Source organism: Saccostrea cucullata, unplaced genomic scaffold, assembly GCF_032062105.1.
Source record: "Saccostrea cucullata isolate Sc308-1 unplaced genomic scaffold, CSIRO_AGI_Scuc_v1 ctg149, whole genome shotgun sequence".
Taxonomy (NCBI): domain Eukaryota; kingdom Metazoa; phylum Mollusca; class Bivalvia; order Ostreida; family Ostreidae; genus Saccostrea; species Saccostrea cuccullata.
Window position 1 is genome coordinate 557,284 of NW_026933711.1, and position 13,544 is coordinate 570,827.

A 13,544-nucleotide genomic window follows, 5' to 3' on the forward strand; every position below is an offset into this window, starting at 1 on the left:
AATACTGCAAAACAGATAAGATTATTGAGATTTACTGACAGTTGGAGCATGTTGTCTGGAAAATATTCACTGGTTGGGAATTAAATTGCAAAAAACTGGTTGTGCTTTTCATGTATTGCGTGTGTAGTTAAAATTTTTACTAGCCCGACGGGCTACCTCCTTGCAGAAAATCACTAGCCCGACCCCAGAAAATGGTAGCCCTGGGCGTCGGGCGATGCTAATTGCACACCCCTGGGATGCATTAAAAAACCCAATATCACAAGTTTAAAGTTGTAGATTATCACTCATAGGAGGTTCAGGGCTCTGAAAAAATAGCTTTACAAAATTATTCAAATTACAAAACCAACACTGAGAATGTGAAATATACATTTGAAATAATTATGTATCTAAATGTTTAGTGTGAGGGTGTTTCTGACTTTAAAAAATCACAATACCAGAGTCACAAAAAAGTACATAAATAGAAACGCATAAAAAGAATAAAATTAAGTAATATACAATAGTGCATACATATTGATTGACATTTGAAGGCAAGAACTGCTGAAAGAGGAGTGAAGGGTGTAAAACACAAATAAGGGCCTGCCTCAGTATCCATTTATAGTATGGATTTCTTGTTTTACATGTATTATAATTCAAATATCTTCTGCAATCATAAGAAACTATGTGAAAAAATATATACAGACAAAAGTAGCAGCCCTTGACTGGGGCTCTGACATGCTATATCAAAAGTAATGCTGCTTTTAAAATAAAAGAAATAAATTAGACCAACTAATGAAAGATTTCATTCAGTTTTTATAAAATTTTGAAGATGTATTATAAAAGTTTGGTTTTTAAATTTTTTTTAAAAATAATACTGAAGGATAATAAAGCTCCCCCCCCCCCCCAGTATGTGTCTGTATATTCCAGTATATTCCTTGACTCTGAAATAAGTTTACAAAACAATCTCTTCCATGATGTGAGACTTCTCAAGTGTAACAAAAGGTGAATTTTATGGAATATTATCAGATGGTTCACCAATAACCTGATCAGAATGCTATAAAATCAACAAAATTACACAACACTGGCAAATACACACTTCTAAGCACCTATGCGTACAATAACTGTAAATAATAACTGAATTCTCTCTCTACAGTATTTTACTTAAATCTAATTAGGGGAAAGAAAAATACAGATTTTTGTAACTAAATCTAACAATATACCCCACCATGGCATAAAGTTAGCACCCATTATATTTTAAAGCACAAAACAAATTAAAGAATACAAAATAACTCATATTATAAAAAAAATTTCAACAATGTATTGCCATTTCTTCCTCCCTAATAAAATGGAATGTCTATACACTCATATACACACATTTAGTGTATCAAACAGATATTATACTATGTATATAAAGATGAAACTGCTCTGTAACAATAAAGAAACACATAAATAGATAGTACACGTAACAACATAATAACACAATGAAAGGTGTGGATTGAATGTTTCTTAAAATTGTGTTCACAAATATAATACTGATTCATATGGATGACTGAATATACCTGCATATTTTTATAAAACATGTCATAATTAAATAGAAAAGAAAGCATGTTCTGTTCTTTTTAAAGAGGGTTTTATGGTATACACTTCTGAAAATAATTTTTACAATGGGATCGAAGATAATCTATGAATACCTCATGTAGAAATCTACAGAATTATGTCTACTGACCTTTCACCTCGTAAGTCAATTTTTTTTTTATAAATAAGGAAATAAATAACATGAAAACATAACAAAGAAATGTACGACTTGGAAATAAACAAAGAAAATTCTATTGCTTGCATAGTTATGACTTCATGTCATGGATATCACCGAAGCTTATGAACAATATAGCACATCGTAAAATATATAACACCCATAATTCTAAGACATAAGTCCTCTAACATTTAAGTACATGTATTTTGCTGGCAGATCTTGCGTATCAATGGTCCTACGGACCAAATCGTAAGACAATAAATAATTAACAAGACTTAATCATAACACTCCGGCTACTTGGCCTTCCATTCCTTTCTAACTTCCTCTTCGTGTATGTGTTCTACTTTCCATTTCTGAGTGTCAGAACTTTTGTCACAAGGATTCATAAATATTTCATGACTCCCTGTATCACAGTCTAAACACTGATTACTTATCACATGGAAAATTTGTTCTGTATCCTACAAAAAAAGATAACAAACTTCAAATTCTATATACATGTACATAACATATTTAAAAAATAAGCTTTGATATTCGGAATTGACTTCAATTTCAAATTCTAACTTTGATTTAACATGACATCAAATGACACCTTTATGGACCAAGTACTTACCATATTATATTTAAACCTTTGGTTGCCACCCATGCCATGGCAACTAAACAAGATAACAGGGGCTTTTTTTATGGACTGAGACACATCAAAACACACTGTTCTTTTGCCTGGACGAATGTCTTTGTGCCAAGTAAACTCAAATTGCTGAAAAAAAACTATCCCATTAGTACTGGTTTGACAAAATTAATTTCTGCTTTATATTCTCATTAAAGTGTTGCCATTTCAATGATTCTTAGTTTTCCAAAGTTATCTCACAATAAATGATAAATAAGTATAACAGGTGCTTAAACATCAAAGGGACAGGATCGTATTCCATTTTAAGCAGAATGTACAATAATGGTAAGTATGAATTATTTGATTTCAGGTAAAGCAGTCTTTTGGGATAAAAAAAACAAAAAAAACAAATGCCTATAACATACCAAGAAAACCTGCTTACACAGAAATGAGATTTGACAGTAATAAGAATACTAAGCAATTAATTGTTATATTGTTAGTTAACTAAAACACAAAAAAATATATTTCAAAAAAGGGTTTCTAGATGCTTTAAAGCTCTATTCATTAAAGAAATTAACAAGTGCTAAAATATTTGATTTCTATAGACACTGACCTGTTCCCCTCCACCTTTTCCATCTTTAACACACGGCTGAAGGTCGAATCTCTCATTAGCTCCCTTGTACCTTGTATCCAAACACAGATCTGCTGCTCTACTGCGAATCTGTCAAATCAAAAATAAAAGGTATATACAGAATGCCACTACACACTAAAATAATGATGTTCATACGTACCATTCTATAAATTCATCCATCTGTCAGAGAGTCATTAACAATGAAAATAAATTTTCAAAGCAACTTTTCCAAACAAATAAACTCCAAATCAAGCGAAACATTTATACAGAATATTTTCAGTATAAAATAATGTTGCTAAGTTATAATTAGGGTATTTATAAATGAAAAATATTTGTTTTCTACTTACCTCCCCACTAGCAAATGGAGGGGGCTCCACAGGGGGATAATACTTGGGCAGATCAAAAGCAACCTCCTCCATGAACCACTTGAATGGTTTACAGTGAAGCTTCTCCCTGATGGCCTTCTGTGGGGCCATGTCTCCGGCATCAATATTCCTGTAGTGGGGCCGCCTCTTATATAGGTACTCCGCGTACTCATCCATCCACACTTCAGCCACACGCTTATAATTCTGTGTACAAATTACAAATATATGTATATCTGGTTTAGCTCACACCTCAGCCACCTGTTTATAATTCTGTTACAGTATACAATTATAAACATATCTGGTAAAGTCTACTTTCAGGGACCTGCTTAGAATTCTGTGAACAAATCAAAAATATACCTGGTTTACCACAAGAAATATTCTGAAACAAAGTCTCTTAAATTAATTCGAACATTTCTGACAGAATTAACTACAAGTTTTCACTAGATGACAAACCATATAATTAAATAAATAAAATAAGCTTACCCTGCCTACAAAGTCCCCTACCCCTGGATTAGGAAATGGGGCAAACTTTCTATAAATATGTCCAATTCTTGAACAAGGGGCATCCACCATCATACCACCGCACTGCCATATCTGTAAAGTTATTGTAGGTTATAAAGCAGGAGACATTTTAAAATGAATAGATGTAAATCTTAATATCTAGAGAGTAATGTTTTCATATGCTATTAAATCTTGGTACATGTATTTCATACTCAACAAGACTGTCAAACACTTTAACATATCATAGGGTTGAAAATAATAAAGAAATATCTTGATTTCAAAGTGTAGCTGGGCCACTGAACGTATTTTAACATTATCTGAATGATTTGAAAAATTTGTTTACCAGATGCTAAACTTCAGCTTTATAAATTAATTATTATAATAATCTCAAATCTTTGAGTCAGATGTGTTACCTTAAAGGAGAGTTCATACTGTTCACCTCCCCAGATGTCCAGCCCCGGGTCATATCCTCCCATCTCCCAGAACCACTTGGCACTGATGGCAAACAGCCCTCCTGCCATCACTGGGCTCCTGAAATTAGAAGATAACATATCTTGTATGAAAATTTTTCTTAGTGATCAATTAATTTATGCAATGTCATATTTTCACCTCTTTTTTCATAAAAATATGTATAAACTAAAACAGGATCAAAATATGAATAATTAAATTACCGGTAAATGTTAAAAAAATTGATGCATAATAATTTTGAGCCTTTGTACTGTGCCTTTACTAGTTCATCAGATTACATTTACTTGAATGGTTCAGCGGGATGTTTTAAGTCTTCCTCCAGAAGTGGTAAACGCTTGTAGAAAAATTCCCAGTCAAACGCTCCCCTAGCCCCCTCATCTTGGGCTCGATACGCAAAGTTCTCAAAATCAATGACATCAATGAAAGGGCAGACAACTGTTTTGTAGTCCTCTGCTATTGGCTCTGTTTCAATACAACACAAATTAAGTAAGTATAAACATAAAACCAGATCTACAGATTATAACTTTGACATGCATCTATACTTAGCATTATGTAAAATGAACAGGAATTTAATACTTTGATACACATAATAAGCTGCATTCAGAAAATGCTAAAGAAATGAAACCTAAAACATGCATATCCTTTTTGTAATCAGATCATTAAGTATAACATACATCTGGTTTTATTAACTTATTGAGCCTATATCAAATTTTATAGAGAAGAGGACACCAACAGTACACACAAAAAATACTACTGCTATGTCTCTATAAATAGAGCTAACCCAGTAAGGGAGGTAACCAGTTGATGTTGGCCTCACAGTGAGAGTCAAGGAAGATAAGAACTTGTCCAGTGGCCGCCTTAGCCCCCAGAAGTCTGGTCCTGATCAGCCCCTCCCTCTTCTTAGCCCTCACAACCTTGACATTGGTAAAGTGTTCCTTCACATAGTCATCAAGAGGCTGCTTACAGTGCTCTGTAGATAAACAAACAAGAGAGAGCTTTCATCACAAGTTTCTCAAAATACATATCAGAAATAAAGAATGTCATATTACTTGAGTTGATTAAGTTTTCTTTAAACTGGACTAGATACAAGACTGTATCGTAAAATCTTAACATTTGAGAAAGTTTCAAAAAAGAGAAAATACTGAAACTTGTTGTGTTTTAAGAAATTTCATTTAAAAAAAAAAATAAATAAACTCTGACAACATGAATGTGTTCTTGGACTACACTTAAAAATCACTGAAGGAATAATTTGTTTGTCTAAACAATGTTAAAGAATAAATTACTTATATATGAAACTTGTCGCTTGTGAGGAGTAGAAAGACCTCTTCCCAAATGTACATAGGAATTGTGCATAAACTAGATAAAATACTGGTTAGAGAGAGTATACAGTTACTGAAAAGACTTCAAAAACCAATCATCCAACTGTCATGTAAAAAGGGAGAAATTAATAAAGAAGTCAATTCTTATGACGCATTTGAATTACCTTATTATTTTATTTCCACCATAAATATGCCTGTTGCGTAATGCAAATACACTATTGCAAAATAGACAACTGTTTCTTGAAATTATGACATATTTCTTATTGCAATCATTTTAGAGCATTATCTTCTCCAGTGTGTTTTTTTCCTGACCTTTGCTGCTGTAATCATCCACCAGTATAACTTCGTGGATGAGATGCTTCGGAGAACGATTGAGTACACTCCATGCCGTTCTCAGTAGCGTGCTCCAGTGCTCGTTGTGAAACGGAACAATCACGCTAGCATTCATCAAATGGTTCAAGTACTTCTTCTTCTTACAGCTAAAAAAACATCATCTTCAATCAGAAACCCTCTTATTATACAGCTAAACTTTTTGTCCCCTGCTTGAAAAGTGGGGGATATTAATTTGGGTTTGTCCGTCCGTCCGTCCATCTTTCTGTCTGTCTGTAACGCTTTCATTTCCACACGATATCTCAAGAACCCTTTGAGCTTTTGCAATGAAATTTAGCATAGCAACTCTCTATGGACTAAAGAAGAACCCTATTGATTTTGAAATCAAAAGGTCAAAGGTCAAGGTCATAAATAAGCAAATTCTGTCTGTTATAACACTTTCTTTTCCACACGATATCTCTAGAACCATTTGAGCTATTGCCATGAAATTTTACATAACAACTCCCTGTGGCCTAATGAAGACCCCTATTGATCTTGAGGTCAAAAGGTCAAAGTTCAAGGTCGTAAATTTATACATTCTGTCTGTGTGTAACACTATCACTTCCGGGCAATATTTCAAGAAGATTTTGAGCTTATGCAATGTAATTTTATACCAAAACTCCCTAGGACCTTTCTCACCCCTCTCAAAGTGCCCTGCCCCGTTTGTTTTATTAGTATTTATAGTATTACATGTTGCTATTTTTAGCACAGGAGCATGAGGAGAGTTATTGCGTATAAAACAGGTTCTCGGCGGACTTTATGTTCTCATTACATCTATTAGAACTGTTTAATAAAGGCTAAATAAATCAATCACCATGGATTGTGTAAAATTTTGACAATACCGAACATGAATATATACATGTATGTGACTTCACTTCTGCATATACTTGACTCCATGTAAAGTGATTCCGTGGTCTAGTAGTATGTTTCTCGCTTCCCATGTGAGAGGTCCCGAGTTCAAGTCCTGGATGGACCACTTTTTTTTTTTACTAAATGATAGTATTCATCAAGCGAAATGAAAAATTTATGAGGTCTGGCTTGTACAAACTCATAAAATCATCATTACAGTGTGATAAATATTCCATATAAAAAGAATCTTCTATACACACAATAAAGAATAAGCAATTTTAAAATCTTTATATCCATAATTGTATATTTTATATGCTTCAGTATACATGCATGTATACATTTTATAATTCTACAAATTCAGTGAGGGGAATCCAACTCTCCCCCCCCCCCTCCACCAGAACTGTGCATATTTTACTTTTTCCTTAAGCGGGGGACACAAATTCTCTGAATTAGCTTGTTCTTATTTGTTTTATATTGATTTTTAGAATCAAATTACTTTTTTTTTTTAATTTGTATTTTTTTCTAAATCAAATTACCATTATTAAATAAGAATGTACACAACTTACAATACACAGAAGGAAATGTTCCATCAACAGAAACAGCTTGAAGATTGATCAGTAATATAAAATGCATGTAAACCTACTGAAATATCTGTTGATTTGACTTACTCTGAATGACGAATATCTTTGAGAGACCTATGGAGGGAGATTTTATCACTAGCGTAGGCATTAAAACCATTCACTTTGTACAGATCCCCCTTCTTCTTCTCGTCCTCAGGGGAGAGAATCACTGCCTGCCCTTGCTCACCAGGTCCTTGTAAGATAAAACATAGTCCACCACAATTAGGAATTCTTATACAGTCACAAAAATATGATATTATCATTAATAATTTTCAAAATCAAGCTACATGTATAATCTTTCCAAATACCAATAACACATTGTACACCAAATAGAGATGTATAAATTGATCACATATTACTACTACTACTACAGATATTATATAAAGTATATAAATGTATAACCCCTTATTAATAGAGTACACATTTTCATGATATCAGTAAGAGAATCAATTTCAGCAGTATACCTTGTCTCTGCTCCTCCTCTGCGATTTTCTTATAGTCATGCCAATCAATTTTTTGCAGTGGTTCATCTGCATGAGGTTTCTGTTATTATAAACAATTGTTACCAGGTAAGTTAAATTTATAACTTTACTGCAAGAATTTCAAAAACCCAAGCTTTCCAAGAGGTAAAAACTACAAATTCATATTAAACAATCAACTTTATACCAATATAATTTTCTTACCTTTCCGTTTTCCGGAGCTTTTGGCATTACATTACGAGCATCTACATAGAGATCTGGAGGTGAATCTGAACCAAAGAGTTTCCTCAAAATGAGGGGCCCCCCTAGAACTATGACACACCCCACGATCAGATATTTCAGTAGTGTAACGGTGTTCCTCCTCATCTCAGCCGATGTTTACTTCACTGTAACAAAAAGTACACAGAATAACATTAGTAAAGAGAATGATGTTTACTTCACTGTAACAAAAAGTACACAGAATAACGTTAGTAAAGAGAGCAATGTTTACTTCACTGTAACAAAAAGTACACAGAATAACGTTAGTAAAGAGAATGATGTTTACTTCACTGTAACGAAAAGTACACAGAAAAATGTTAGTAAAGAGAGCAATGTTTACTTCACTGTAACAAAAAGTACACAGAATAACGTTAGTAAAGAGAACGATGTTTACTTCACTGTAACAAAAAGTACACGGAATGATGTTAGTAAAGAGAGCAATGTTTACTTCACTGTAACGAAAAGTACACAGAATGATGTTAGTAAAGAGAGCAATGTTTACTTCACTGTAACGAAAAGTACACAGAATGATGTTAGTAAAGAGAGCAATGTTTACTTCACTGTAACGAAAAGTACACAGAATGACGTTAGTAAAGAGAGCAATGTTTACTTCACTGTAACGAAAAGTACACAGAATGATGTTAGTAAAGAGAGCAATGTTTACTTCACTGTAACGAAAAGTACACAGAATAACGTTAGTAAAGAGAACGATGTTTACTTCACTGTAACGAAAAGTACACAGAATGATGTTAGTAAAGAGAGCAATGTTTACTTCACTGTAACAAAAATAGTTATGTTACTAAATGTTACTAAAGAGGGCTGTTGTACTGTTATAGAAAAACTAAACAATAAAAATCAAAAACGTACTTTCTTTCTAGCTAGATGCATTTTTCATGGGTTTGTTCATTTTATTGTGTACTTTTTTGAAAAGTTTAAGTTAACTTAAATACAAGCAATTTTTTCCAGGTACACATGTATAGATTTTTTCTGTCATACTTGACTGTTACAGGTAAGTATGCTGACAGGTGTTTTATCTATAATAGTAGAAGAAACAGATAGGAGCTACAGATTTCTGTTCATGGAACATGTCCCCTGCAGGCCATGTTTCTGAGCGATCTGTCCCACACAACCAAAATGAAATGATCCAATACTCCTTTGGGATGTTGGATCAATTCACCATGAATATCTGTTAAACAACAGCCTGTTTACCCAATCATTAAATCAATTAAAGCAAGCAAACACTGTACAACTCTTATTAGGAGTTAATCAAAGATATCAGAATTTTTTTCAAGGCATAATTTTACAAACAGTGAACTGAACATAATTGCTCTGATAATGAGTAAATGATTTATTTGAATCTTTTTAGGTAAGTCTTCAAGCTTTTCTTTTTTCATAAGGCTTTGGTGGCTTCTTTGTGGACAAAAAAAAAATCAAATATAATAAGGCAGACTGAGATAAGTATAATGTACTTTGTTGTTTAACGTCCCTCTCCAGAATTTTTCACTCATATGTAAACGTCATCACTCGCCGATGGAGAGCTGGAAATTTTGACCTATACTTGGTACTCAGGGCCATTGAACAGGGAGTGATCTTTATCGTGCCAGCACCTACTGTGACACAGAACCTCAGTTTATACTGTCTCATCCTAAGGAACGGTCTCCACGTCCCACAGTGGGATTTGAACCTGCGATGTAAGAATCAACTCCTTCCTTCGCGACTCTAAAGCAGATGCTCTAAAAACTGCGCCACACTGGCACTTTGCATAAAAGGAAAAGATCTAGAAACCTGAGGCAATACTTTATATAACGTTAATGTTTTAAACATTTTAAAACCTTGACCTTTATTCTTCAGGCCTAAAACTTCTAGGGACTCTTTTTTAAACATGAAGAACTATGATGTAAAATTCATTAAAAAGCTCAAAGTAAACACCTTTAATAGCTTTATCAAGCTAGAGAAGTTCTGGTAAAATGACTTTGTCTAACATACATGATTAAATAGTAGAAAATAATATTTTTCTATGTTTTGGCAATGTATCATGCAGTAAAATAAACTGGACTGGATAATTCTTGCTTATATGTGTAGCTATGAACAATTTAGAGAGTTCTGAATGTACATATAGCAATTTTGAAGTACGAAAAATATTTTGAGGAACAAATTATGTGTTAATCTTTCCCTTTACATGGAGTTTTTTCGTTAATATACGGTAATAAATTCACATACAAGTCAAAAAACGTTGTTAAGATTAATCTGAAAAATATTATTGCAAATCCTTTTATGATCTTCAAAATCAAGCTGAAGCCTGGATCAAATCAAGTCATCTTTGCTAAATTGCAAGAACACATATAGATAAATAAGTCTTTATGCTTAAAATTTCTCCTCATGCATTCTTAGACAAAGGTTTTTTGGAATGATTTTTCCATGCATTTTCTGGCCCTTTTCCATCCTTGTAAAGTTTTAAAAAGTAACACTCTGTAATTTTTTTGTGAAAGTACAGAACACAATTTACAACTAGTTTGACCTGTTTCAGAGATGCACCTTAATATTTATTAATTCTCTATACTCTAAGACATGTTAAAGAAGCTAGAAGTAGCTATTTCAGGTAGGTTTAAATATCTAGGTAGCTATTAAAAGCTACATAGGAAGAATACTCTTTGGACTGGGCATGTTGAGTTTAGATAATGGTTTCATCTGACATGTATTTAGTACTGTCCTATTGCTTTCCTTAAACATGTTAAAGCTTAAATTATTTAGAATATATACTACCTAAACATATGAAAGGGTTAACGTGGTTAAAGTATTTCACTGAGAGAATAAGCAAGATTCCAGTTCCCTAAGGCCAGAACAATTTTTGAGGCTGACCGAAGAAAACAGTCCTGGCCTGAGGCCATAAAACTTAGACCAGCTCACTTTTGAGCTCAGTCTACTTTTTCCAAAGGAATTAATTGTGGAAAAGTGAGACTGAGATCAAAAGTGAGCTCGTCTAAGTTTTATGGCCCCCAGGCCTGGTTGAGGGGAACTGGAATCTTGCTAACTCCTTCAATGACACACTTATTATCTGTTTTAATATGTTGATGGGGCAAACATTTGGGCGAACACACACACGTATATAATTTGAATTTAGATCAGGCTTGTCATAGCATATGACATTTGTTACATCTAAGGACTCTGATGTCACATGATGTTGTATGCACACTGCATTGCCAAAACGAAGACTAAGAGTGCTAATTTCAATCAAAAATGTTTAATCTACTTTTTATCTGCTATTATCCATTACATCAAGGTGAGTTCATTCTTTCCCCTTAGAACTTCTTGTTACCGCAAGAACTTAGTTTGCAGTGAGATTCATTTCACTAAGGATAACAGGACCAAAGGTAAGTGAAGAACAAAAATTTTCATCATGTATTTTTTTTTAAATTTTCAATTTCTTTGTTTATTGGAGGGTTTTACTATATTACTGTGTATAAAAACACAAAAAATGGTCCATATCTTGACAGTGCCCCCATTTGACTACAATAAAGGCAAGGTAATAAAATTTCATTCTAATTTTTCTTAGCATAATACATTCAAAAATATTTCCAAATATTAAAATTTTTTATCATTCCGTTTTCGTAATTTTCAACTAGATCGGGCCTCGTTAAGAGCTCGCAGTTACAAGCGGAGCTTGGCACTGTTCACTTTTATACCAATATGTGATATGAAAGTTTTAAAAAAAATAACTAGATTACAGATAACTGATGGGAATTAATCCACGTGCCTGACTAACACACAGGGATTAGTCCGTTAACATATCATACCAATACAAAAGTAAAATCTTGAGGATTGTGGATAACCACGAATTAGCTCCCGAAGCAGGGATTAGCTCATTTGACTAACGCACAGGGATAAGACCATTCACAATGTTTTTTGGGAATTATTCACATTTAAGGAAAATTTAGCAGAGGTAAAATAATTTCTATTAACAAACCCTGTATAGTGCTAGTGCTTCCCTCCGTGTCAACTTCTTCATAAAACCTGTAAAATATAGAAAACCGTTAATATTTTCACATTTAGTTGGTGCCAAGAACATCCACATGTTTATCTAGGCAAGAACATGAAGCCATAGCCAAAATAGTACAAAAAATATCAAAAGTTTCAAAGAAATAAAAAGATATTCACTTGACTGTCAAATCTTCAAGCTTTTCCACGTACCGAAGAAACCATATTTGTAACCCCGGGGTCAACCTCGTTTTCAAGAGAGTGTATAATATATAAGCCAGATAAGGCAGAATTCATATATCCGGGAAAATCATCACATAACTTGTTATTTGCTTCTCGGACGTAAAACCTATAATAATCGTATCAGATTATTATATTACATCATATAACAATAAAAAATCAATATCACGGTATGAATTACATGCAAGGATCCAGGATTTTTTTTTCGAGGGGGGATGTGTGTGGGGGGGGGGATCTATATCCAAATCTTTTCGGAAAAGAAAAGCCTTTGCTCCAGCTTGAAAAACGTAAATCGAGGGGTTGTGATCAATTTTTGTCCCCCGCTTTTGCGAAAGCGAGAAGACATTAAAAATCTCATTCGTCTGTTCTTCGATGTCCGTCAGTCTGTCAGTACATCACAAAACTTGGAGCTATGACTTTCATATTTCACATGTATATTCCTTAATTTTGTGACAAGACCTTTCTTTGGGCACCACCAAATTTGACCTTTTGACCTTGACCTTGGAGTTTGACCAACTTTTACACAAAAAATCCGAACTATTACTTTGGCCATAACTTTTGAATTGTAGATAATAAGACTTTCATATTTCACATATGTATTCTTTGTGGCAAGACCTTTCATAAGATACCAATAACCTTGACCCACTGACCTTGACTTTTGAGATTTCTGTACCTGTGCAAAAAACTTTAACCTTGGCCACAACTTTTGAACGGTAAGAGATAAGGCTTTCATACTTCACATTTGTAATCAATGTGAAAAGACCTTTCATTGGATACAAAGAACTTTGACCTTTTGACCTTGGAGATTTACGTACTTATGAAAAAAACTTTAGCCTTGACCATAACTTTTGAACTTTAAGGGCCAGGGCTTTCGTACTTCACATATGTAATCCTTGTGAGAAGACCTTTCATTGGATACCAAGAACTTTGACCTTGACCATGGAGTTTAACTACTTTTAAAAACTTTTTACCCTAACCTTGGAATTTGAACCATTTTAAAAAACATACCTTGACCATAACTTTGAAATGGTAAGGCCTGGGGCTTTCATACTTCAAATATGTAATCCTTGTGCAAAGACCTTTTCATTAGATACCATGAACTTTGGCCCTTTGACCTTGGAGTTTAACCCTACTTTGAAA

General features: G+C 33.6%; 1 protein-coding gene across 1 annotated transcript; it reads right to left on the minus strand.

Annotated features, from left to right (window-relative positions):
- Positions 1 to 1,275: 1,275 nt before the first annotated feature.
- LOC134239039 (putative polypeptide N-acetylgalactosaminyltransferase 10) lies at positions 1,276 to 12,417 on the minus strand. Its single transcript, XM_062721185.1, has 14 exons — positions 12,378 to 12,417; positions 12,154 to 12,200; positions 8,136 to 8,317; positions 7,917 to 7,995; positions 7,501 to 7,645; positions 5,927 to 6,093; positions 5,077 to 5,265; positions 4,580 to 4,757; positions 4,241 to 4,358; positions 3,810 to 3,920; positions 3,309 to 3,530; positions 2,944 to 3,051; positions 2,337 to 2,480; positions 1,276 to 2,184 (listed from the first exon to the last, which is right to left on the minus strand). The coding sequence occupies exons 3-14, from the start codon at positions 8,295 to 8,297 to the stop codon at positions 2,020 to 2,022; spliced, it is 1,788 nt and encodes a 595-aa protein (XP_062577169.1). The 5' UTR covers positions 8,298 to 8,317; positions 12,154 to 12,200; positions 12,378 to 12,417; the 3' UTR covers positions 1,276 to 2,019.
- Between the last annotated feature and the right edge of the window lie 1,127 nt (positions 12,418 to 13,544).

What these genes read in the sequence shown, in the direction of transcription:
- LOC134239039 (XM_062721185.1), bottom strand. Translation starts at nt 8,297, where the DNA reads ATGAGGAGGAACACCGTTACACTACTGAAATATCTGATCGTGGGGTGT. An exon ending in CATCCCGCTGAACCATTCAA is followed by an intron (nt 4,359 to 4,579) that starts GTAAATGTAATC and finishes TTCTAATTTCAG; the next exon opens with GAGCCCAGTGATGGCAGGAG. An exon ending in CTCCATTTGCTAGTGGGGAG is followed by an intron (nt 3,052 to 3,308) that starts GTAAGTAGAAAA and finishes TTGATTTGACAG; the next exon opens with ATTCGCAGTAGAGCAGCAGA.